The sequence below is a fragment of the Biomphalaria glabrata genome, chromosome 1 (assembly GCF_947242115.1).
Source record: "Biomphalaria glabrata chromosome 1, xgBioGlab47.1, whole genome shotgun sequence".
Lineage (NCBI taxonomy): Eukaryota > Metazoa > Mollusca > Gastropoda > Planorbidae > Biomphalaria > Biomphalaria glabrata.
In genome coordinates, this window is record NC_074711.1 from 10,935,596 (window position 1) to 10,962,827 (window position 27,232).

Below are 27,232 nucleotides of genomic sequence, written 5' to 3' on the forward strand. Positions count from 1 at the left end.
GAGTGTAATGAGTTTTGTAATGAGAGATTCAAACATACTTCTTGCAGCTCACTAAGCTGGGCTCTGTGTCTTGTAGTGAAGTCAATCTGGGAGTGGATATCTGACAGAGGTGGGAGTTGACATACTTCAATGTCTTCTGTTAAAGGAAATACCTGAGCCCAGTCAGCAAAACGTGTCTGAGTGGCTATGACTTGTAACTCAGGAACCCAACACATATCTATTTAAAAAAACAAAATGACACAAAGGTTTCTATAGTTCAATATATTAGGACTGGAAAATTAAAACATATTCACATAAGTAAAAACAATCCAAAAGTTACTTTAAAGAATATTTTCCAGTTCAGAAGTAATAGGGCAGGTTTTTTTTTCAAATGGTGTTGAAAGTAATAATTTGAGCACAAGACTTAAAAATGAATGTTTTGAAGATCAATTTAAGAAATTATTTTTCTACAAGACAAATTTTCAATTTTCTGAAAGAACAAAAAGAGAAGGAAAAATTGACAGACAGTAGGATGCAGCAAGAATTGTTAAGATCTCAGTAAAGCAGACGTAAATAATAGGCAGACGCGATGAAACAACAACATCTATATTTAAATTCAAACAACCAAAAAGCCAACTTACTGTGTTGTGCAATGTCATTTTCATGGGGCAAGAAATTTAAGAGTACAGAGAGACGCTGCCACAGACTGAAAGAACTCTACAGAAAAATAAACAAACTGATCAAACATTTTTACAATTAAATATTTTTATAACATAATTTTTGAGTTAACAAATTTACCTATATTCAAAAATAATTTGCACTTTCTTAATAATAATAATTTTGCACAATTTTAATTATTTTATTGAAGTGCAGTACATTAAAAGGCTTTAAGTTTTATCTCGAGATTTAGATAAAATGCTAAAACCTACATACTTTACCACAGTCCGTGCAAATGGTAGACATTTTTTTTTGTCTTTTGTATCCTTCTTTAAATGAAATTTTTTGTTTGGGGGGGAAAAAATGATCTTTATAATCAATTTGGGTTAACTTCATGCTTAATTTAAGCTGATCCATTAAGACATAATACATCTGGTGAACAATGAAATATATGTACTAAGAGATGATATTTTGTACCTGAGCACAAACAGAAATAATAGTAGTCTGCGTTGTCATCCAGTCACACATTATCTTGACAGTGGGCAACAATCCTTGGTTGTGAACAACTTCCAACGTCTGCTGCAACCTTCGCTGTTCTAGTTCACTTCTAATTCAAGTACAAAATACAAACACAAAATTAAAGTTGTCTTGGTGTAAGGGGGACAACTCTCAAAATAGTAAACACATTTATTCAGACTTTTCTAGGGAATTACAAGATTCATTTAAGGTTTTAAAACAAACACAAATACCATTTGTAATTTTTCAAACAAACTGACACAGTGACCTGAATTAGTAGTTAATTCTATTCAATAAACTATGGTTGATAATGGTTCAATTTATAAAAAGATTGTACTTATGTTGTTTAGAATTACATTTCTATGGGGATAGTTTCACAGAAATGAGTTTCACTATATTAATTGAAGTTTACATATGCAAAATTGACCTACTTTTCTGTATTGCTGGAGGTGCTCTGTTCATTATCAGCTTCATCTGTCTCAGTTACAGACTGTTCTGTAAAAACATTTACAAAACAAAACAATGGGTCACATTCTCTCATGATTTCAACAACTATTTACTAAGTATTTTGTAAAGTTCAAGTCATTTCCACACAAATCTTAAAATAAATGGGGAAAATAACTTTGAATGTTGGGCATTTAAGAAAGTCTAAATCTTAGAAAAGGATTAGCAAAAGAATTTCTTTTAAACTTTTTAATTTTAACAATGGTTTGCTTAAATATGTGAACGTTAAATTTTTTGAGTTGTTAAAATTTAAAATTCTACTACTACTAAAATATTTTAAAACTAGATTTATTCTAAAATGAAAAATCAAACAAGAAGATCAATTGATTAGTTATGGATCAGTGTAGCTATAAGACTTTGAATTGAGATGAACAGAAGTAACATAATGAATACATATATACACTAGCAACAAATAAGAAGTAAGTATTCAAATGTTAAATGAGGTCTTTAAGTTAAGAAGTTAAGACCCTCACTATTTTCATTTATTTTATTCCATGTTACACTCTCTAAGTGACTTCAACTTACATTCTGTTAATGGCATTAATCAAATAAAATAATATTAATTATTATTTAGATCTGTATAAAAAAAAAAACATTTTTGAGATCAGGGGTTTTTTTAAAATTTAAACTTCATATTAATCAGAGATGTTTTCCAGTATTGCCAGCATTAGTAGAAAATTTAGTGAATCCTGCCAGGTGAGATATTTTTTGGGGTTTAATTTGACCTGAATTCCAATCTCCTCAAAGCATTCTACATTGTACACAGACTGCACAGCATGTAACACAGCACATTTGGTGTCACATTTCTTCATTCTACTTTTATTCTTTGAAAGTTATTGATAAGAAGTATCTTGTCCATTTTTGTACTATTCATTTGTCAAGCTTACATTTTTTTCCAGTGATAAAAGATTAACTAAAGCATCTCTATTGTTGAATAAGAAATGGTGAATGCAAGGCTTTTCTTTCACTCATGATCCTAATCTTGATGATAAAGGACAAGACCAAACCTTACAAGACATACACATTGAAAAATGTAAATGAAGCTATCACTTGCAGATGGAGGCCAAAGCTAACATGGTAACCCCCATCATAATGGTAACTTCATTCAATTATTTGATTGATTTACAAGACAATGCCCTTCAAAATTCTCCATTGAGAGTACTTGACTCTGGCCCCATTACACCTCTGTAGAAGAAAAACTAAATGGAGAGCTGCCTGACCTGGAAACCACCGCACAGGTTCATCTCAGATATCGGACTAGTCATCTGAACATTCCAGCATAATAATGAGAATGCAGAAGAGGAAAAACTTCTAAAATATTTACTATGCTTCTAAGATTTAGATTTCCTTATATGCCCAACATTAAAATTATATAGGCTAGTACCTGTATCAGTAGGCAGGAAGTTAGTTTCCGTGTCAGTCTCAATATCAAAGTTGGCCAGTTTTTCTGTGATTTCTGCAACATGTTTGGCTTCTTCAGAACTGTTGAAACCTAAAATTGTGACAATATTGTAGATATTTTCTGGCTTTACAATAAATAGTTTCAAACAATAATAAGAAAAAGAAAATTATGTGAAGTGAAAGTGTTCAAGTTTAAAGACTTCAAAGTACACATAAAGGAAAGGAAGAAAAAGTTGGCTAAAGAGATACTACAGAAATCAGGTCTTATTCTTTTTCAGAGGGTCTGCTACTTCTACATGTCACTTCATTTTGGTGAAATCCAAAGGATAACAGAATAAAGAAAGTAAAGGTGGATGCCTGATCGTGCAGTATGCGCACTAGACTGTTGTTCAGACTTGTTGATGGTCCTGGGTTAATACCCATCCTGCAGTCATCCCGTCCTCCTGCGGGAGATTTGGATTTTTACAAGGTTGTGGGGCAATTTTTTGTACATTCAAGTTAAATGAATAAAACCTGATGTAAGGATGAAAATGCTCTTATAAACAATAATATACACTCAAACCCTTAATTCTCATTTTTTCTTTTTAAAGAAATAAACAAAAAAAATTTTTTCTGCTTTACAACAAAATAATCAAAATACACTTCTAGCAGGAGGATAAAAACTAGAGAGAAAAAAAATACCTGGAGGTATGGGCACCTCCTTCTGGTCAGCCACAAGATCTGACACCTGACTGTTGTGAGCCAAGTCTTGACCTAAGAACATGAGTGAGGAGGAGAAGAGCTCTGAAGAAATGTGTGCCAGACTGTTGTCTCCAGTGCCGTTGGACCATATATGTTTCATGTCACCATTGGGTAGGCTCTTACCCGGTGGTGGCCATTTGTTGTGATCATCTGTGGGAGACAGAATAAATACGCTACTGAAACATGACAATAAATGATAGCATATACATGCTTAATTTTTTTTTTGATGACACATTTTCATTTAGATAACTATTATCATTCATATCATCACTCCCAGCCTCAATGTGTTTATTAAAAAAAAATTTCATTCCTATTTTAAGTCAGGCACGACATGGCCTAAATTGTGCCGATGTGCCTCAAATCAAAAATCAAATCAATCTATTTTAAGTAATGAAACTGAAAATGTTAAAAAGAAAAACAAAAGACATAGCGAGCTTTAAGATGTACAGAATAACTGATGGTTAATCAGGACAAACCTGAAGTTCCAGAGTTGGCATTGTTGGTATTGATCTTGGCATCACTGTCACTAATATCTTCTGTCTCGGATAGGTCAGAATCTGAACCGTGATCAAAGTAACTGGCTAAAGCATCATCGTCAGAGTCACTGGAAATGATTTGATCCTCCCCACCTTCGTTGCCTGAAGTAAAATAAAATAAAATAGTAGCACTAAGGTAAATATGTTTCTGGAAATCACAAACACAGCTGCTACAAAAGTTATGAGCAAGTTACCTTCGCTCAGGTCAGATGCTTCAGATAGGTCTGACATTTCTTCACTACTTTCACTCAGCTGTCGCCATCTTTTGCGGCGGCGAAGGTTACGTATGTTAGATAGCCTGGATTTCTGGGAAAAATAAACCCAACTGTCAAAATGCACAAACTAATGAAATTTTTTTTTTTACCAAAGGAACTCATTTTTAAGATCCAGAAAAAGCATTTACAGTTAGAGCCAAGATTGAAGCTGAGAATTGCATTCATTTATAGGTGGAGCTTTTAATGCCTTGAAGCAAGTTATGACTGTTTCCAGTAAAAAAAAAAAGTTATGATTATAAACAAAAAGATATAACATTTAACAAATCCCTTCAAACATCAATGATGTATGAAACTGACACCATATAAATAGCATGCATAAAATTGATACCTTAGAATCTGTCTTGCTGCTGCCGTTTTTTGCTGATTTTTCCTGAGTAGTTTGTTGAGTTATTTCTTCATCACTAACTGATGACTCGTCACTGGGAACATTTTCATCTGATACGACAGAAAAAGAGCTTTCATGTAAACTTGTATAAATGTCTCATATCTAGACAACAGATGATGCTTGTTGCTAAATAAAAACTTAGAAGTATTTTAGTGAAATTATCATCTAGCAATTCAATCTGGCAGTCATCTAGTATACCATTACTTCTAGCAATTCATAATCCCCAAAAAAAGAAAGCTAGGGGATCAAGGGGAATAATTAAAAACAAAAATTTAGTTTTCTTTATAGATTGTTCTTCTACATCTAAACTTAGATAGTAAATATATGTTTGGTGTTGTACAATCAGATTTTATTTCAAAATTCTCAGTTTAGATTTATTTATTCATTTATATTGTGTTATTATATTGTAAGAATTCATTGTGCATGTTTATAGGAGAAATAAAATTAGTGCAATCAAATTATTCACTATTCTAATTCAGAACTATGAATCTGTGTCTACTCTAAAAATCATGTTGGGTGTCAGAAGATTAAAATCTAAAAATTCACACAGCACCAGCATGAGACGTAAGTAAAACTTCCACCAGTAAAACACTGACACTGTTCATATTTTTTATCAGTTCAACATTTTGTGTCAGCTAATCCAAAACCTTTTAAAAAATTAAGCATTAGAAGCCAAAAAAAAAAAAAGAAATGTTTTTATGCAAAACTTTATACAACCACTTTTACATGTGGTATTCATACCAAGATTTTTTTAGATGCATGAACACAATACAAGAATAGTCCTCTATTTACTTTGCTACCAGTTAACTATTTACATTAAATGGATGCATGTTGCTTCAGGACACCAAAGAGGGAGATAATGACAGGGTGCTTGAAAGGTTGAGCATTGATCTGTTAATTCAAATCTCTTTGAAATCAAAGTCCAGGTATTGATACTAGGATTTTGGAAACATAAACGGAAAATGTAGATTACCCAGCTCCTATGGCCTTTAAAAAAAAAAAGGTGAAGTACCCCTTTCAGACCCTAAGAAGACCTATAGGGCAGATGATGTAAAAGTCATGTTTCTATAGCCGACGGTTAATGAAGGTATCATGTGGCCAGCACAATGACCAACCACACTTACTTTACCCAACTAATGTCAGGTACCAAATAGAGTTGGGTGGACTCAGGGGTGTCCTGAAAATACTGATATTCAAAACCCCAGTCTTCAATGAGATTTGATCCAGAGACCACTCAGTTCAGAAACAAGTGCTTTACCACTCAGGTACCACCAGTGGCGTAGCTAGGGGAGAGGGAGTTGAAATTCGAAAATCCTCTCAGGCCCCCACTAGAGGGTCCCCCAAATGAGTGTCTGAAATATTTTTTTGGATTAAATATTATGTCATTGCCATGTAATCTTGCTATTCATGTTGTTAGATAAGTTAGTGACACTGTTGCATGTATTCCACACATTAGACGTATAAATAAATAAATATATATATTAAGTATATTATCTCATATCATGATGTCAAATGTCAAAATGCAAGGGCCCTAAAGAGACCAAGCCCCCAGGGTTCCCAAATCCTTAGCTACGCCACTGGCCACCACACTTAGGGTGCCGTATTGTTGGAAAAATTAAAGTAGTTCATTTTTCTGCTGACTGTTCAATAACCTTGTTGAAATGTAAATAATGGATAGATAACAAAAGTGAACTCTGCCATACATGCCTTAAGAACTATCAAGAAACATGTTCTGGGAAAACAAAAAAAACTTACTTGTGAGTGATGATCCTGCTATGAAAATTTTGTTAGGATGTTCAATGTCCTCAAGACCTCCTTGAAGTCTGATGACAACATGGTTCAAGATGTGAGACAGAAGTGCTAAAAGGAAAGCCGTGGCTGCAGTTATGTTGCTGGAACCTGTGGTAGAGAACAACACAAGCTTTCAAGTTTTCTTGACGTGTTAAGAAATACGAAAATGAAAGTTAAAATATTCAGTGGGCAGATTTACATCCCATGGAAACAAAAACAAGTCACAGAACAATTGGGATATATTGATGAATATTAAGAATAAATGTAACCTAAGCTCATCTTTAAAATAATACATTTGAATGTATTAAGAATCTTTAGTGACCAAAAAGGAGCAGATTAAGGGGAAGTACTTTGTTCAGTAACATTAGACTGTAAAACAAGTAAAAATATTTTACTAAAAGAAAATACCATCATAAATGTATGTCAAAATGTAATATAACAGTAGCTTAATACCAACAGAGACATTAAACATTTTATCAATAGTTTAAAATGTAAATTTGGATCAAATCAACTGGTGTAGCCAGTGTAAGCCTTGCATGGTTTTCTAAAGTTGAAATGTTGTTTTTTATTTGGATTCTAAGAAATATTTTATTTTGGCAGAATGAATTCATTACCATTTTTTTCTAACAAATGAATGGTGCAAATCAAACAGCAAACTATCTTGAACACTATCCCATTATCTAGGTACTGAAAAGACGAAGGGTCACCAGGATCAGCAAACTCTTCACTGTCTTCCTCCTCCACAACACAGTTGTGCCCCCCTGTCCTCTCCTTGATGCCATTCTGAGGCTCGTAGAACATGCATAGATTGAAGTCTTGCAGTGTGTGTTGACAGAGTTGTTGGACTTCCACCATCTCAATGCTGGACATGGAATAGATTCAAGTACATTCATTTTAACACAAATACTGTCAAAGACTCATATAGCTAGCTCACCATCAAAGCTAAAAATAATAAATCAGATAGCCCAAGTCTCTTGGTATATCAGAATCATTCCATTTCTTTATAAGTCAAGGGATAGCTCTTTAATGTTTCAATTTAGTAAAACTAAGTTCCTCTAAAAATCTATGTGCAACTAAAGACTTAGTGGTTTTATTTTAAAGAGTGTTATATTTCCAACAGAAAAATACACTCAACTTTTGTATGGAGAACATTTTCATTTTCCATCAAAACATTCAATTCAACAGCCATTCATCACTACTACTAAACTAGTTCCACTTACTTGTTATTCTGACTATGAAGAATCTCTAAAAGTTTTAGAAAACGAGTAAAAAATCTTTTGATGTCTTGATGTCTGGAGATCAACAAAATATAATTTTTTTTATAATTCACTATTTAATTCAAATATCACAAGCCAAAGAACCATTATTGATTGTCTAGAATTTTCAATAACTTACCTTTTAACGAGTTTTAGTGCATGTTATTTCAAATACTTTGAGGGTTTATTTGAAATCATAACAAAAATTTGTAAAGAAATTAATTACATGTCACCTTTCAATACTTTTATATTAAATAACCACAGTGTCACAGATAAATGTCTGTATGTGTGTAAATCTATTTTTACAGATATATGTCAGAACGTATGCGCGAATGACCGGAAGTGTGTTAGTTAAGACAGAAGAGAGAGACCAGCGTGTGATATGTGCCATGAAGTATAACAAAGTTTTTGTGTTTTGATCAAGTTGTTAAGAGTTTGATGTAATTACAGCTGAACCCATGAACACCTAGACTTGGAGAGAAACTAAGGTAGTTTCTAGAGAGCTATTGAAATATAGATATAGTAGAAAGCTGTAACACACAGCAACAATACAAGGTGGCACTAAAATATTCTTAATCTTTTACAGAGTTATTCATGAAAAATAAAAATGGCCAAATAAAAAAACAAAACCTTTGTTCATCTGGTGGAAGATCTCTGGGCTGAGGTTTGTTGAGTTCATAAAATTTTTTGGCATTTTTTTCAAAAAGTCTGGTAAGATTTCCTCTAGCTCCATCAAATGGTTTTTCACATGCCAAGCTAAAGCATAAAATGAGTTTGATTTAAATATATATATAATTTAAATTATATATATATATTTTTTTAAAATTGAAAATGAACTAGCTTAGCAACATATTTAATTCTGAATTTCTGATTTTTTTTCCTTAATTAAATATGACTTTATGTACTATAGTTTAATATTATCGTTTCTTTTTCATGTAGCAATTTTAAAATACATGTAAAAATAATGTTTAATAAAAATAAAAATTTCCCAAATAAATCATTAAGTGTTTGTTTTTTTTTAAAAACAAAACCTTAAACAAATTTTTAATAGATGAAAAAGAAAAATTCAAGAAACATGACTAAAAAAATCTCTGAAAAGTATCTTACCATCTGACATAATGATATGCTGCCTCACAACCAGAATACCTTGAGCCAGCTAGTGTCCCTAGTTGGTTATGGGGCATGCCTACAACAAAAAATGTATATAAAGATTTAAAGCTAGGCATCACCATAAGCGGTTCAGAAGACTTGATGTGATGGACTATTTTACTCTCTAATATATTATATACAATTTATAGCAACAAACAAAAACAAATTTCTAATGATTAAAAAAAAAATTCTTATTAGAAAAAAATGACGTTTTGTACTACAGTATTTTAAAATTAGTGTTGTGAAATCAATAATCTGTAAAAAAAACAAACAACTAAGGTTAAAGTATTTATTCAAATACAGTCCTAAGGCCATCAATTAAATATTACCTATTTCTGGGAAAAGCATGAAAGCCTGATGATAATAACGATCTGCTGTTGTTGGAACAGACATAGGGTCAACATCACAGATGTAACGAGCTTAGGTGGAGGAAAAGAAATTAGGATGCATTACTTTTATCAGCAAAAAAAAAATACACAATAACAGAAATATGTGTTTCAATTATTTTTGTAAGGAAACAAACTAGACTCTATTTCTCCTCAAGGTATGTCACGTTAAAGTGAAGGGAATAAATGTTGAGTACTCACAAATATCACCTAAACAAATAAGACACCTATGGCAAGCCCTCTGGGCCCACTCCTGCACACTTGGGTTGATGGTTTTCACACTGCTAGTATCCGATCTCCTGCCTGGAGTAAAAAAATATGTTGATAAATACACAGTGTTTGTGTTGACTTGATCAAAAGTATTAGTAGAGGTTGATGATGCTGCATAGGTGTGTCTAGTGTACTACTGCGGGACAAAGACTTGCTGACTGCCACCTCCACTCACAGCCATGTACATACCAGACAAAATGCACCATGTTGTACAGAAATAGGAATTATTTGGTATCTAAATATTTTCTAAGTTACAAACATAATTTTTTAAAATTCCAAATCCTTTGAAGAAAAAATACACATTTCTTACAATTGAAAAGAAAATAAGAAAAGCTATTGCAGAGAAATACAGTATTTCGTTTCAGCATTAATTTTAGTCAAATATAAACTAAAAAATACTATAATGTTTGATGACTTAATTGTTTCCAGAATATCAATCTTATTTAGTTATTTTCTTTGTTGAAGTGTAAATTGAAACCAGTTAACAATAACAGATCCATGCACATATATTTCAACGTTACCTGTTCTAGGCTCAGGAATAAGATGATAGTCAATCACACCCGCTAGTCGAAGTGAAAACTCACGCTGAAGTCGGAAGACAAGATGCTGATAATATCCAGCAGCTGCTGCTAGATGTGTGCGATAAGCAGTTTCCACTGAACCATGATGCCTGACGTGCTGTGATAAAAAGTTTGTAAACTAGTTATTAGTGAGAGCTCACAATGTAAATGAACTAAATTATCTGCTAGTCATGTTCTTCAGTTTATTATTTTCAATTTTACAGTTTTAACAGACATACATCTTTGCTATGTTTGACAACTTGAATGACATCATAGAAAACTCTCCTCCACAATACTTCTTCAGCTTTGCGTCCATATTCAATAGGATTAAAAAACATTAGGCGCTCACAATTTTCTTTCAACCTGTCATATAGAAATGCATGACAATTTAATGAAAAGGGTCACAAATAATTTTTAAAGGATCAGAGAACAGAACTTGAATAAAAGAAAATGTTGTTTTTTTTTAAATGCAACCATTTTGTCAATTTGTATCATTTTTGTTAGAAAAAAGTCTAGTTTCTAATGATCCACTGCACTCTAAATCTTTGTAAGAGTATAATGGTAATTTGAATGTACATTGTCTACATATCATTCTGATTATTCTTTTTAAAAAAAAACCTACTGTGTTTATTATATTAAGTTTTCAACTATACATCAAATGGCAAATCCAGCTAAGAAAAACATTACCAAGTAGATATTTCAGATTTTAAAATAAAGAACATTAATAAAAATCCATTGTATTATGGATGAGAAAAAAAGGTTTGCTTATTTCTAAACAGGTTTTAATTTTCAGTAGCTTTGGTTTAAAACATCTTTTTAAAAAATATATAATGATTAAAGAAAGTTTTTATTAAGTCATAACATAAGATATGTAAAACATTCAACAATATACATTGAAGTTTAAATAAAATATAAAATATTTAAAAATCCACAATTACTTATTTCGAAGCCCCACTGCATCCTGTCTGAACACCTCTCGATAGGCCTTTTTTTCCTTATTGATGCTGTCAAGACGTTTGAGAGATTCCAAAGCAGCCCTAGAATTAGAATTTTGAAAGAAAAGGATAAAAAAATTTTTTTAATTAACTAAATAATAGTTAAGTATTTTTTTAAAATATAATTATCAAACAATATTTTGTGGGGAAAATATTGGGTAAGGGGGTGGTAAAATAACAACATAAATTGAAAATCTGCAAGTCATGAAATTGGAAACAGCAACATGAAAGTTCTCTGCTATTATTTTTTATAAGAGCATACAAGAAATGATGAAGAGCCAAGATAGAAAGGTACCCAAAATTGGCATCTGCATAAACTTGGATAAAACTAAATGTGTGCCAGTGGCTGGCAAAGGCTGCCAGAGATTGAAGAGTTGGATAAGTTCACATAACTAGGCAGCACCATAGCAAACAATGGGGATGCCTATCAAGACGTAGCATGCCGAATAGGATAGGCAGGGACTATTTTCCAAAGGCTGAGGCCTATTTGGACAAGCCAGGCTAATGGATTTGAGACATTTAACACAATCGTAATTCCAACAGCAACACATCCTTGCAAGACATGGACATCATCTGCCAAGATCGAGAAAGGGCTAAATGTGGCTCTGCAAAAATGGCTAAGAGGGATTTTAGGAGCACTTGTGCGAATTAGTCCTGGAATAAGAAATGTGCCTTTTACCTTTGTGTCTTTCTGAGTGTTTTTATTCCTTTTTTTTCTATTTGTAGATTATGGTTCATTGTTTCATGTGTTATTTATTTATTATTTATTTCCAATATGAATATTAAAATATGGTAATATAACATTAAAATAAAAGCATCTTGATCTATTTGTCAGCAAGAAGAAAAAAACAAATGCATAGTCTTTTTTATAGATGGTTATATCTTTTTTTTTATGAATTCTTAAATTTACATTAAAATATAAATATTATTTTATCTTTTTTTTTTTTACTAAAATATAGATATAATAATGACTTGTAGGTTAGATTATTCTAGAGCTAGCTGACAGCAGATCTAACAAAATCTTGATCTGTTATTAGTACTAAGAATGCTCAAATCAATGAAAGCAATTGATACTAAACCAAATCTAAAATAGTAATATTATTTTCTTTACATAGGTAATTAATTATTTTGTTGGTTATTGAACAATGGAAATTGTACTTGACTGATGTGGTGGTATAAGTTGAATTAATCCCCGCCTTTATACGTTGCCGCTTTAAGTTTGAAACTAACTAGTGTCATGGAGCAAACGCGCAAGGCCATTTTAAACTATAATTATTTATTCATTCTTTGGTTGTATGTTTGCAACACAAGGTCTTAGTGGTATATTTTTGACTGGATTTCCGTCAGCTTTAAAAATAACAGAGAAGGAATGGTTGGAAATTCCAAGCATGTGCAAGAAGTTTGGGTAGTTTTAAAAAGGTGGAAAAGGAGATTGTAAGAGGTATATAAGGAGATGTATTAGTAGTAGTATTATAAGAGGTTGATGGCCAATGCTGCATAGGTGTGTCTAATAATAATAATAATCTTTATTGTCCGTATGGAAATTTGTCTTACAATTTGTGCATTACACCAAACAAAAAAATTAAACCATCTATAAACACGTCATCCATTGGTCTATAAAATTAGATCTGTTGCAAAGTTTCAACATGAGTAGTTAAAATAAAATCTGGTGTCAAAGAGGAATGGGGTGGGTATGACAAAATGTAAACTTCGCCAGACAAAATTTTCCCCCTTACTACGATATCAAACGCCTTTTAATCATATTAGACAATATGCATTTAATAAATATTTAATCATCTAATTCTTTCATTTCAGGTATTTTCTGGTCAAGCAAGAGGTAAACTACTGTGTGCAAAAGAAAAGAAAAGACTAATTGCCATACACATTTCACATTGATAGTTCAAAATTTAGGCAAAGTCAATGCTAAAAGTACATTTAGCAATGGCAGGGGAGAGCATACTTAATATAAATTATTTTTTTGGGAAAAGGTAAGTTAATCTGCAAAAAAAAAAAAAATTAAAAAAAAAATGTGTTAATTTGTAAAAAAAAAAAAATATTTTTTTTTGGTCAAAATAATGTTTAATAAATATGTATTCATAAATTGCTTGTGTGTTTTGATGTCTTTTAGCAAAGCAAGCCGTTTTGGCGCGAAATACATTATGCACGTTCATTAAATTATTTATTTAAAAAGAATTATGCATATTTATGTTTTGCATGAGTGCTTGTGTTAAGACATATTTTTCAAGGACAGAAGAAGAAATATTTTTGTCCGCTATTTTTGGTACTTAAGTTTGTTATGTAATTATTGTTATATCTCAATATTACACAACACCAGGCTGCCATCCATACTTCTTACTTAGAGTGGTCTGCACTAAACTTAACAAAAACATAGAGATATGCCAAAATTTAAATTTTTCTTGCTTTGACTGGACTTTTCCCATTGTTTATATAGAATGCCACAGGTTTTCAGTTAAAAATATAATAAAATGAAATGGCGAAAGTTTTTCTAGTTTGTCAGCGTGCTGGAAAAAATAATTAGTGAATGGTCTAAACTACATGAGCTTATAAAGACGTAGGGGGCGAAGAGATTGAAAGAGAGGGATAGACTTTGGGCTGCTCTCGGAAGTTAAGATTAAGGATTATAAATTCACACCTAGGGATGTCAAGTGGAGTGCTAGAAACAGATTATCGTCTTACGTGTTAGACAGGGAAGGGGTGGAAGAAAGAGTATATACAAGGAGTGAAATGTGCCCAGAAGAGAGGGGGCTGGATAGGTGTCACAGGTAATGACCAGTCCCAAGGAGATGATCGCCAGACGCATGACACCAACGACCAGTGCTCGGTGCTGGTCTTGTCTTCATTTGTTCATTCTTCAATGCGAGATGTGTCACCCAAATCACCCCTACCAAATTTCTCAAAATATATCTTTTCAAAGTATCTTAGTGTCGTAACTTTGTTTCTATCTATTGTTTGTTTACATTGGTGGATTCACATCAGAGTTTGTGTGGACAACATTCCGTGTCTTGATCTTTACTATGCGTAGAGTTATTTTCGTCATTCAGCGTAATAAAGCTTTAGATGTTAACATGGTTTTTGTTATATAAAAGTATTACACTAATACAATATTATGGAAAAGTTAAATAAATACGCTATAAATACGTTATAAACGCTACATGCTTATATTAAATTATCGTCAAATTTATATCTCTCGCCAAAGCATTGGTGCCAAAACGGCACGTACCGGTCTTTTAGTACTAAAAACTTACTGATTATGTTTATTTTTGCTTTGAACATTTAAGAAAACATTGCATAAAAATACACGAACACTCAAAAAATGTTTATTTCAATATTGTAGCATTTTCTAAAATGTTAAACCTTATCAAACACGCCCTATAAATCTGAATAAGTTATATGGAAAGCAAGGGAACTGTAATATACATGTTCTCCTTTCAATGCTGAATCCAAATATAATAATATAGGTCTTGCTTGGCTAATGCAGTATGGGGCTATACATTAGCCTTAGTACTGGAAGCACCCCCATTTATGTGTATGAATATGAAATAACACACTTTCATATCAGTGTACATTATTACTTAGTAGAAAAATGATCTTGCACAGGAATGCAAAACTAAATGTGTTAAAAAAATAGAAAAATGGATTGCGCACAAAAATGCCACAGTATTTAATCTGTAATAACCATCAAAATAAAGACACATAAATAAAAATATGGTGTGATGTACAATAAAATGGTATATGGGGGGGGGGGATTCGATATTCGCAGGTTTACTCTAGATCTAATTATGTCTATGTATGTATAGTGTATTACATACATACTAGTTATAGTATCATTCATGACCATGATGTCCAATGATCATGATCATCTAGCCTACTCTACTGTACTAAGACTCTGACTAGATCTTTCATCTACTCAGTCTACTGATAGTCTAGAGTCTAGAGTGTCACTGTCTAGAGTAGTGAGTAGTGTCTAGACCAGGTTCCAGCCCAGATCTAGGTTAGGTAGGCTAGACTAGACTCTAGAGTCTTTAAATTTAAAAACACTGTGACTCTGGCGTCTAGACTCTAGCTCTAAATAAAAATAAACTGGTTACTGATAAATTTAAAATAAATTTAAAATTCTGGTAGAGTTAGACTTAGAGTACTCTTAGCTCTTAGAGTGTAACAGTTACTGAGTTCTAAGACTCTACCCTACTGACGGCTACTGTGAAGTGTGACTGTTTCTACTAACTACTTTACTATCTTAGTCTACTAGAAACTACTTAAACTAGTTTAGACAGTTGAGTTTAGTTGTTAGTTACTAGATTCTAGTGACCTAGTGAGGCTAGTCAACTCTAGATTCTAGATCTAATTAAGTTAGACTAGTTTAGTAGTTAGAGAGGAGAGAGTCTCAGAGAGAGAATAGAAAGAATCAAAGATAGATTTTTATCATTTTTATAGATTATAAATCTAGTTTATCTAGTTATAGTATTATAATTATAGTTTATTATAGATTAGATCTAATAGTTTAGTTCTAGATCTACACAATTACCGATAAACACGTTTAGCTCTATCTGCGTCAGATTTTGAGCCATTGCTTGGTTCTGCCCTTTTCTTCATTGCCTTTGTCAGAGATATAAATAATGCAATGGTATGGCAATTTTTGTTATCCGTTCAAATACGAAAGGCCTTACTATGAGAAACATAATGTCGGCCATTTTGTTATTGTATCACGTGACATTTTTAAAAATTCATATGTATGAACATAACAAATTTATCAAAATCTTTAATTTGGTGTTGTTTAAGCTAATAAAAATCAAAATGAATTAAAATTATCCTTTTAAATATAATTAATAGCCATTTTATAAAAAATTTGTTTCTATGTCAGAATAAAAAATTTAGTTTGTTCTGCTACTGTTATTGTAAATATAAATTCAAGACAAAATGGCAGCGCTCCTGAGAAACTCGAGTTGGAATGTTTTTAAGACGCGTAATGCTAGGACAATGCATTTCGGAAAAGGTTTTAAAGTTTCTTTTAGATCTAGATCTGTCAGAAAGGAATACGCTTCACTCTGTAATTATAACAGCTTTCAAACTAATTTGTTAAATGCATGTGAACAATCTCAGTCTAAAAGTAACGTATTGCGTCAGATAACAAAAGATTCGCTTTCTTCTTCATCTTCGAAAGGTTACAGTAACAGTTACAGATCTACTGTATTACCAAATTTAAACCTTATCCAAAATAATTCAGATACTGTAAAACGCAAAACTACCCCAATATCTGAAATAACACCTTATTCCTTATACAAACATTCTAGAGCATGCAATAAAATCAAGTTATTATCTCAAAGTCAAAGACAAGTTGGACTAACAACAAACAGCCAAGGGAACAGAACTGTTTTGAACATTGTAGCCCCTGGTAATTTTACAAGTGTTAGGCTTATTTCTGTTTCTTCTGGTCATTTGCAAAAGAAAAATGATGATGATGGGGATAATACCAATTCTAAAAAGGAACCTGAAGTGCAATCTGAACCAACGGAAGAATCTCAAGAAATGGGAAGCTTCAATCCAATTGGGGCATTAACCACAATGTCTGTGCCGGAGTTTCTGCCAGTGGTGCCAGTTATTGCCATCAGCAGGAATCCAGTTTTTCCAAGATTTGTCAAAATGATTGAGGTGACTAATTATTATTAAAAGTGTAAATTATTAAATACATTAACATTTTAATAAAATAATAATAATTTTATAACTAGATTAGCTTTTTAAAGTAAATTTATCAATGGACCTCATTTACCAAATGTAAACAAACACCCTGACTTTGGGGCCTTATGTAACGGGCTTCTCTATCTATTCATACATTTTTCGATCTAATTTGAATCGAACATGGATATCAAGTAACTTATTTTTCGTTGTTTTATCAATGGTCATCATGTTTACAACCATTCATTTTTGGTGAAGTCGAAGAGGTCCAATACCAAGTTGTCCAAATTTCTATTTAAAATTTCTTTTTGGTTTAAAATTTCTTTTTTTTTACTTGAAGTCTAAATTGAGAAAATGTTATATTAAGATCCAGTGCTGGATCTAGTTTTTGTTAAGCTGTCCTAAAAGTAAATTTGAAAAGTTTACATTTAAAAAGTTTTTATCTGAGGCTTAAAATTTATGTCTGTAAAGATGCTTTACTTTTTTATGTAGGCAACTCTTTATAAATAATGAGAAAATTCTAAAACCAGGTGTCCATTTAAGTTTTGAAGTCAATTCAAGTCCTCATCTTTCGAAATAGACTTCCAACTACTCAGCATCATGGCGTTCATTTCTTTTCACGAAACTTAACTTAAACAATGTAATTAAACCTTGACATCATGTAAAATCTGTGACAATTATTACTCAACTCAAAAAACATTTAAGTTGTTTTACTTTGTTTGTGTAAACACTAATTTGACTTAAAAATGCATCTCCAAAAATTTCTAAACAAAACTCCTTAAGTTTTGATTGCTCCTTAAAGCCAGAACATGAAATCCAGTTTACTTATATTTTATGTCTGTTTCATTTTCTTATGTGTTTTGTTCTTCTAGGTTTCTCACCCTGAATTGATGGAACTGTTAAGAAGAAAAGTAAAGTTCAATCTTCCCTATGCTGGTGTTTTCTTAAAGAAGGATGATACGTAAGTAACAAGTTGCTCCTTGAGCGCTTTCAATAAATAACAAACATGCAGGGCATGAACAATCAGAAATCAAACATCAGTGGTCTGCTATTCAGTTACTTCTAACACATTGTTAGTTTAATAACCACTTTTAATTGTATTTCAGAAATGAATCAGATGTTGTGGATCGTCTTGATGACATCTACAGTGTTGGTACTTTTGTACACATCACTGAGATGCATGACCTTGGGGATAGGCTGAGAATGATAATGATGGCTCACCGAAGGTAATTCTTTAAGGGTTCATTGTGTTAAAAATTTTCCTGAGTATGTAAATGTTAGTACTTTTTTTTTTTTTGGTTTAAATCTAAATATATTTTTAAACCCAGTTCAACCTTTGTTAAAATGAAACTATCCAATATCCGATTTATTATTGTAAAATATCTTAAATAACAAAGTAATAGCACTTACATTTTGTGGAGACACAAACTCAAAATTGGTCCCCGAAGTGGTCCACCCAGGCAGGTTTCAATATTTTCAGAAAGAACATCAGAATGAAATTTTATCAAAGGCAAATAACAGAGAAGAATGGAGAAAAACAGCTTGCATAAGTGATTTAAAAAATAAGATTTTTTGCTTTCAGAAAACAAAAAAAGTAGCTGTTGCATCAGAACTTTGAATGGTGTAAAATATTGTGATGTCGGATTTTCACTATCTTTTCTAGTTTATGAAATCTAAACATGACAGGCAGACAGACATTCTACACAAAACTAATTGCGTCTTTTCCCCTTTCGGAGCCACTAAAAATTTTAACTAATAAATCACATTAATCACAGTCATGTTAGTTATGACAAAATGTAGATCTACATCGCCACATAAAATATGCTTCCTTAATATTTAAACTTGCAGACAATGCCTTATTATTGTTGTTATATCTGAAATTAGCTAGAACTTCAATATACTTTTTCAAACATTGATTTTATTGTTAAAAGCAAAATATTAGATAACTTATTTTTATTCCAAAAAAAAACAACTTTCCATGTATTATTATCAAGGAAAAAAGAAATAAAAAAAATAGACACATTTTAAACTAAAAGTTTATTGAGAAATTACAATCATGGAGGGTAATTAAACAGCTATTATGCCTGTAATTTTGTACAGGGGTTCATATTTAAAACGTCTTGTGATAACCAATTATCATTTTGTTGCTATAACCTTCTATATATACATAATTGTTATCACGTTGAAACATTGCTCAACTATGATTATGTTTGTCAGAATCAAAATAACTGACCTTGGATCAGAAGATGAAATAGAAGCTTTACAAGATCAAGGTAAACAACCTTTTTTTGTTTTCTGTTTGGTTTCAAAAGAATATTAAATTTAACTTTGAAAATGGTAGGATTTTTTTTTCCTGCAAATAAAATTCCTTGGAAGTTTTGTATTAAAAAGTGAAAAATATCTTAAACTGTTGTAACTATTTCTCTTACTTCTTCTTCATTCTCATTCTTTTCTGTTTGAGGATTTACATCAGTAGTCCTGTATCTTGAGATGAAATGTGGTTTCCAGATCATTAAATTCTCCATATATAATTTTTCTTCTATAGGATGGTTTCAGGGTCATAATCATGTTCTGGCCTCTCGAAAGAGTATGCACTATGAAAGACATGATCAGCATTCTCAGGTGATGCGCTGCATGGGCAAGTTTTGCTAGTCCCGACTTTTAGATTTCGAAACATATGCTATCTCATTCTCTTGTGTCCGATTCTGAGGGTAAAAATTATGCGTTGGTCATGTCTGGATCACTGGGCATCACTTTTTTTAAATGGGATGAGAGCTTGTCCATTTCTCATTTATTCTACTTTCTATTTTCTTAATTTCTTCTGGGTAGAGAGGAATTTTCCATCTTGGCCAGTATATGTGCTTTTTCATTGCCTTCTATTTCAATGTGTTCTGGAATTCATTGCTGTTGTTGTTGAGGTTTACAAGAGTTGTTTTATAAAGAAATACCAGAGTTTTTCAGGCTTTGAAGGATTGTTTTGTTTGAGATCCATGAGTAAGACTATTGGCTGTTTGGTGTACTTGGATAGTTTAGTTCTCTTACAGTGACTTTTTTGTTCAAAGCAGGAAAGTCAAAGCGAAAAGCCAGGCGCAGAAATGGTAAGAAGGAATCTGATACAGACAAAAAAGAGGATGGAACATCAAGTGAAACAACAGAAAGTCATTCTCCATATGCATTGGGAAGCCTTTTCAAGTCTAGAAAAGAGCCTGCATCCAAAACATCTGAGCCAAAAAGTGCCCCATCACATGTGTTGCTTGTTAGAACAGAAAACATCATGCATGAGCCTTTTGAAAGTAATGATGAAATCAAGGTAATTACAAAGTAACAATAGCATCAAGGTCATGTGAAAGTAATAATTTAGTAGATTAGAATAAGAAATCAATTAATCTTGACTGCCACTTAACAGAATGTACATTATGTGGACTAAATAAAACAAGATCTTAACACATTGTGGGGGACATGGTGGCCTAGTGGGGGCTTGGCTTCCAAACCAAGGGGATTTTTAATTTCAGGCTTTTAAGGGCACCTCTGAGTCCACCCAACTCTAATGGGTACCTGACATTGGAGAAAGTAAAGCTGTCGTTTGTTGTGCTGGCCTCCTGAAATATGACATTAATCCTCTGCCATAGAAACAGATGACCTATAGATCACAAGGTCTGAAAGGAAAAGTGTTTTCCAGATTGTACATTATGTGCATTAGATAAAGCCTGAAGTCTGTTTTTTTTTTTTTAATAATCTGAAATATAAACACATAGAGACATTATAAAATTGTGTACAAATTTTTTTTTCCTGGCAGGCACTGACATCTGAAGTTGTGAAAACAATTAGAGATATTATTGCCATGAATCCTTTATATAGGTAAGTGGGGAAGAAACACATCAGGGAAATTTTAAACATCACTTGCTGAAAAAAAATAATTAAAATACATTTAAAATACTACTACAGGGCATTCTTTCTTTTCAAAAACTTTAAAAATTTTTTTTTTAGAGAAAATCTTGCTCAGATTATTCAAGCGGGCCAGAGAGTAATTGATAATCCAGTTTATATTAGTGATTTAGGTAAGCTTTGTTATAAACTAGAGAGGATGTTTGAAGTACTATCTGTATTGTTTTAGTTTAGTTAACATTAGATCGATTGATTATTAATTTTGATTAAATCATCCTTTCTTACTGTTGACTTCTCTAGGTGCTGCCCTGACGGCTGGAGAGCCCAGAGAACTACAAGAAGTGCTAGAAGAGAAAAATGTAATTTATTGATTTCTGCATTTTTTTTTATTGTATGCTTACATATACTTAATTTTAAATTACATTACAAATAATTTTGTATCAGTTTAATTAAACAAACAACATTTCACAGATTGCTAAACGATTGATGTTAGCCTTGTCATTGCTTAAAAAAGAATTTGAACTGAGCAAACTCCAGCAGCGCATCGGAAAAGAAGTAGAAGAAAAGGTGAAGAAACAGCACAGAGAATACATTCTTCGAGAGCAGTTAAAAATCATTAAAAAAGAACTGGGGCTTGAGAAGGATGACAAAGATGCCATTGAAGAAAAGTTTAGAGCAAGGCTGAAGGTAATGTACTAGATGCTTACTCTGTTTCATGCTGTGTATGTTGCGTTGATTGGCCTTCACTCTCTGATGTTTTCTGTCTGGTCTTACACTACAAGTATCATCCCAGTTTTCATATGTGGCGTTTCAAGTAGCTTTTCTAAACAAATTACTCCTAATATTGGATAGAAAGTTTTACATAAATATTAATATATATATATATATATATATATAATTATAAATATATTATATCTGTATAATAGTAACTGATAAATATGTTGAACAGGATTTGGTTGTGCCAGCACATGTAAAAGAAGTGATTGATGAAGAGCTGTCTAAGTTATCATTCCTTGATAATCATTCTTCAGAATTCAAGTAAGTATTAGAACTTAAAAAAAAAGCATTGGGTCCATCAATAATGTCTTCTGGTGTTGGGATAAAATTGATGGACCATCGTTTACGAAACACTCTATTTTCTTTCTTTGTTTTCTTTAGTGTGACTCGCAATTATTTAGACTGGTTGACGGGATTACCCTGGGGTAAATATAGTGAAGAGACACTGGAGCTTGACAGAGCCCAGAAAATTCTTGATGAAGATCACTATGGCATGGAGGATGTTAAAAAAAGAATTCTTGTAAGTACTTTTATTAGACTTGCTCAATTTGGTGGGGATTTTTCATTCCGTTTGTAACGGTGGAATGACCTTTTAAACAAGGTCTGATACCTCAAAAAAGTTTTAGTTCAATGCTTTCTGTTTCTAGGAATTCATCGCTGTCAGCCAACTCAAAGGTAGCACACAAGGAAAAATTCTTTGTTTTTATGGGCCCCCTGGTGTTGGTAAAACAAGTATTGCTCGGTCCATTGCAAGAGCTTTAAATAGAAAAGTAAGTTTTTTTTACATTTGTATCTTGAGTTTTAATGTGTTAACCATCCAAAATAAAATTCTTTTTTTTTTATCCGTTTAAGTATTTTATTTTAAAAATGAAGCTGTTTTTTTTTTTAAACTTTTTATACAGAAACATTTTTTTTTAAGTATTTCAGATTTAGTGTGGGCGGAATGACAGATGTTGCAGAAATTAAAGGTCATAGGTCAGTTGAAGATTTTGTTTTGTTTTTTGTTACGGATGCTTTTTCAGAATTGAATATTATTACTTCCTAGCCCAAACCTCCCACATGACAGTGGGAGATGGCAGTGGGCAGGGTTGGAGCCCAGTACTATCGAATTGACAGTCATGAGTGCATAACACATGACTAGCTACACTAACTACACAGTTAATGGAATTGCATATTTTAAAAAGTTAAAATGATTTTTTTTTTCATAATATCAACTATCTCTTTATTTCAATTCTAGGAGAACTTATGTTGGTGCAATGCCTGGTAAAATCATTCAATGTTTGAAAAAAACAAAGACAGAAAATCCACTTGTTCTCATTGATGAAGTAGATAAAATGGGTCGTGGTTACCAAGGCGACCCATCATCAGCATTACTAGAGCTCTTGGATCCTGAACAGAATCAAAATTTTTTGGATCATTACTTGGATGTCACAGTTGACTTAAGCAAGGTATTCTTCTTGTCTGTTAGCAATGAAGTAGCCTGCCTTTGATTGCCCTACTCTAGGCTGAGTTTAAAAGTACAATATTATAAATAAGGAACTATTTAATGTCGTTTAGTGTTGTTTTACTGCCCAGGTTCTATTCATCTGTACGGCCAATGTTGTTGACACTATTCCTGAACCACTTAGAGACAGAATGGAAATGATAGACGTATCAGGATATGTGGCAGAGGAAAAACTAAACATAGCCACAGTGAGTCTTGAGACCTATTAGAGAAGTAGGATTATTACTTCAGTTGCAACACATACCTTTAGTCTGCTTTTTAACTAGTCATCCCCTACAATAACTATGACCTTTTCTTGTGATCTCACGTGGAATTAATCTAACATGATCACAATAGAAGGAAAAAGACTGTTGATATTAACTTTGTCCTCAGCAATACTTGATTCCCCAAGCACTTCAAAGTTCAGGAGTGGATCAGAGTAAGATGAACATCTCCAATGAAGCCATCAGTACATTGATCAAGTCCTACTGCAGGGAGAGTGGAGTTAGGAACTTACAGAAACATATTGAAAAGGTGACTACATCAACCAATGGCTGTCTAAAATTATCTTAAAGTGAAATCTTATAAGTACTTTTGATGTTTTATTACTTAAATAAAGAAGGAAAATTACTTTGATGTTTTTGGTTCAACTGTTTTGCTTATTGAAACAAAACAATATTTTAAAAATGTATCTGATTTCAGATCTATCGGAAAGCTGCATTGAAGGTGGTAAAAGAGAAGGTTGACACTATCGTTGTAGATAACAACAATCTTCATGAGTATGTTGGCAAGCCATTGTTTACGCATGACCGAATGTATGATTTAACACCACCTGGAGTAGTGACTGGCTTGGCCTGGACAGCTATGGGTAAGATCATATTGGTTATTGTGTATTTTCTTTTTTTCTAATTAATCATGTAATGAAATATGGTAAATTGATATGCTAGTAATGTTGTTTTATTTAAATACATTTTGTTGCTATATTTTATTGTTGTACTCATTATATGTATAGCTAGCTTACTTTGACTTTATAAAAGAGATTTTAAACTTTCCTTCTGAAGTATAAACTTTACTGAATGTGTTTCATCTCTCTGCATGTCCTAGAGCTGTTTGGTCATATCTAATTATGTCTTTGTTTCCATCTAGGTGGGTCGACATTGTTTATTGAAACTGCAATCAAGAAACCCTTGAAGGATGATAATAAAGAAGTAGGATCCCTTGAGCTGACAGGCAGTCTGGGTAATGTCATGAAAGAAAGTGCTCACTTAGCCTACACATTTGCTAAAGCCTTTACAGCCAAGAACTTCCCTGACAATGACTTTATGCAGAGAGCTCACATTCACTTGCATGTACCTGAGGTGAGGTTGGGTTTTTTACCTGTTTGCTCAAACATTAGCATGTGACATGTTATCAATCAAATACATTGATCAAGGCTCAAATTTGATTCTTTTTAATAGTTTAAATCAGTGTTTCCCAAACTGTGTTTGCGTAACACTAGGGTTCTGTGAGGCCTGAATGTTATACAAACTACTGGAATAATCAATTAGTAGGCCTATACGTAAATAAGCTAAGTGTACTGCTAAATATTTAGAATGTAGAAGTGTTTTGTTAAGGAAAAAGTTTAGGAACCACTGGTTTAGATATTTAAGACTTGCTAGCCTACCATTCAGTCTTTTTCTAGTTGAATTCCAACACTAAAGTTCAATCATATTAATATTAATAACAATTTAATTTATAGAGCGCTGTTAACAAATGCAATGTAGGCTCGGGGCGCTGTGATAACATTACAAACATAAACACCACAGCTAAAATGACAAACTAATCTAAAAAAGTTTTAAAGAGATAGTTCTTAATGTTCAACTTGAATGTAGTGTTGCATGTTGTATGTCTGAGATCAATGGGGAGTGAGTTCCAAACCTTTGGTTGTGCACTGAAAAAGCCAGCAGGCTGTGGCTTTTGAGGGAGAAACATGGCACCACTTGTAACAAAAAAAAAAAAAAAAAGAGAGAAACACACACACACACTGTGTTGGGCACTAATACGTGTTTCTTTTCAATCATTAGTATTTTGTCACAGCTTTTATTGCTTCCCTTTCAAAACTATCATCCATGTGACCATTTTTTTTTTATCAAAGAGAAATCAAATATTTTTGTTTAGCTCTGCAACTTGTAAAAATGACATTTTGTTCACTGGTAGTTTCAGATAATTTAAAAGACAAACAAAACACATAGTAGCTATTTTGTTAGCTGTCTTTTTAAAGTTGGAATTGTTTTTATTCTTGTGTTAATTGTCTTAGTGGCACCTTTGTCAATCTAAAACTTTGTTTTTTTCTCAGGGAGCGACACCTAAAGATGGTCCTAGTGCAGGTTGTACTATAGTCACTGCTTTGTTATCCCTAATGTTAAACAAACCAGTCAGACAAAACCTGGCCATGACTGGAGAGGTTTCACTCATTGGAAAGATTCTACCAGTCGGTGGAATCAAAGAGAAAACAATTGCTGTAAGTACACACCATGGTAGTACTGTCAGATAGTCATCTTTTTTACAAATTAATTTCAATAATGACTATAACCAGATTGAAACAAACATTTACACCATGGTAGTACTGTCAGATAGTCATCTTTTTTACAAATTAATTTCAATAATGACTATAACCAGATTGAAACAAACATTTACACCATGGTAGTAATGTCAAATAGTCGTCTTCTTTACAAATTAATTTCAAAAATGACTATAACCAGATTGAAACAAACATTTACACCATGGTAGTAATGTCAAATAGTCATCTTTTTTACAAATTAATTTCAAAAATGACTATAACCAGATTGAAACAAACATTTACACCATGGTAGTACTGTCAGATAGTCATCTTTTTTACAAATTAATTTCAAAAATGACTATAACCAGATTGAAACAAACATTTACACCATGGTAGTAATGTCAAATAGTCGTCTTCTTTACAAATTAATTTCAAAAATGACTATAACCAGATTGAAACAAACATTTACACCATGGTAGTAATGTCAAATAGTCGTCTTCTTTACAAATTAATTTCAAAAATGACTATAACCAGTTTGAAACAAACATTTAAAAAACTGTAAAGAGCAACATTTGTAATGATTCTAACTAGGTTCAAACTTTAGAATGATAGAAGTTCATAAAATATTTTCTAGTTTTTGTAAACAATGAAAAGATAAGTCTAGTTTGTACTTGTTTTGTCATACTTTTTTTTTTAATTACCACCCGGGCAAGAAAATCTTTAAAACCTGATGTGCACCTGAGAAATAAATCAGATGGTCATTGTTTCTTGATAATTTTGAGTTGGGTTGTACAGTAAATCTTTTGTTTGAGTATCACATTCCTGTTTGTGTTCTCTGAGGGATCTCAAAGGATTTTCTGGGGGTATCATTAATTGACACAGAGCTCCTGTTTATGTTATTCCCTTGTCAGACAAGACAAGATTAAGATGATTGATTTTTAAGAATCCATGTGATGAGTTCTTTTGATGTTTGTTTGAACCTTCCAGGCCAAACGTGTCGGGGTGACCTGTGTGATCATGCCAGCAGAGAACAAGAAAGACTACTCTGACTTACCCAAGTTCATCACCGATGGACTAGAAATTCATTTTGTTGAAAATTATGATGAAGTGTTCAAATTGGCATTTCCTGACCTATAAAAGTGTATGAATGGAAATGTGTGTGTGTGTGCACAGATTTTGTTTATTGTCTTTCCTAGGAACTAGAAGTGGACAGAAAATGTGTGAGTGTGAAAAGAGACTCTTTTAACAGTTATCTTCTAACATTACTAGTTACTACATTGGTTTAACTTATTATGTCATCTCGATGTTTATACAAAGATTATATCATTAGATTGTTATATTACATGATTGGCATTATTTTATATGTAATAAATAAAACATTTAAATGCTTTAAAAAAAAATGTTTTTTTGTTTATATTTTCTCTGTCATGTCAGATTGAAGACTTAAAAGATT

The 27,232-nt window shown here is 32.3% G+C and overlaps 2 protein-coding genes across 3 annotated transcripts in view; one reads left to right on the forward strand and one right to left on the reverse strand.

Annotated features, from left to right (window-relative positions):
* The window catches only part of LOC106071763 (nonsense-mediated mRNA decay factor SMG5-like), a 41,660-nt gene extending 25,520 nt beyond the window's left edge, over nt 1–16,140 (reverse strand). Inside the window, exons 1-20 of the mRNA XM_056021504.1 lie at nt 15,948–16,140; nt 11,345–11,443; nt 10,646–10,769; nt 10,368–10,524; nt 9,778–9,879; nt 9,520–9,609; nt 9,149–9,227; nt 8,672–8,797; nt 8,006–8,077; nt 7,400–7,647; nt 6,750–6,893; nt 4,938–5,044; nt 4,529–4,640; nt 4,275–4,436; nt 3,739–3,948; nt 3,041–3,148; nt 1,584–1,647; nt 1,114–1,243; nt 621–696; nt 39–217 (exon numbers count right to left, since the gene is read on the reverse strand). Of these exons, the coding sequence (XP_055877479.1) occupies nt 39–217; nt 621–696; nt 1,114–1,243; nt 1,584–1,647; nt 3,041–3,148; nt 3,739–3,948; nt 4,275–4,436; nt 4,529–4,640; nt 4,938–5,044; nt 6,750–6,893; nt 7,400–7,647; nt 8,006–8,077; nt 8,672–8,797; nt 9,149–9,227; nt 9,520–9,609; nt 9,778–9,879; nt 10,368–10,524; nt 10,646–10,769; nt 11,345–11,443; nt 15,948–16,015 (2,457 nt within the window). The 5' untranslated portion in view covers nt 16,016–16,140. The remainder of the gene's footprint in view (nt 1–38; nt 218–620; nt 697–1,113; nt 1,244–1,583; nt 1,648–3,040; nt 3,149–3,738; nt 3,949–4,274; nt 4,437–4,528; nt 4,641–4,937; nt 5,045–6,749; nt 6,894–7,399; nt 7,648–8,005; nt 8,078–8,671; nt 8,798–9,148; nt 9,228–9,519; nt 9,610–9,777; nt 9,880–10,367; nt 10,525–10,645; nt 10,770–11,344; nt 11,444–15,947) is intronic.
* Nucleotides 16,141–16,311: 171 nt separating this feature from the next.
* LOC106071143 (lon protease homolog, mitochondrial-like) lies at nt 16,312–27,179 on the forward strand. 2 transcript variants are annotated; one of them, XM_056021514.1, is made up of 20 exons: nt 16,312–17,071; nt 17,968–18,056; nt 18,202–18,321; nt 19,313–19,368; nt 20,158–20,405; nt 20,892–20,953; nt 21,083–21,153; nt 21,281–21,339; nt 21,452–21,667; nt 21,930–22,018; nt 22,139–22,277; nt 22,405–22,527; nt 22,677–22,732; nt 22,995–23,205; nt 23,333–23,449; nt 23,634–23,774; nt 23,943–24,108; nt 24,387–24,598; nt 25,576–25,740; nt 26,767–27,179. In XM_056021514.1, the coding sequence occupies exons 1-20, from the start codon at nt 16,340–16,342 to the stop codon at nt 26,914–26,916; spliced, it is 3,222 nt and encodes a 1,073-aa protein (XP_055877489.1). In that variant the 5' UTR covers nt 16,312–16,339; the 3' UTR covers nt 26,917–27,179. The 2 variants fall into 2 exon arrangements, with proteins under 2 accessions (XP_055877489.1, XP_055877497.1); XM_056021522.1 differs by having other exon boundaries at nt 16,313–17,071; nt 20,161–20,405.
* Nucleotides 27,180–27,232: the final 53 nt, after the last annotated feature.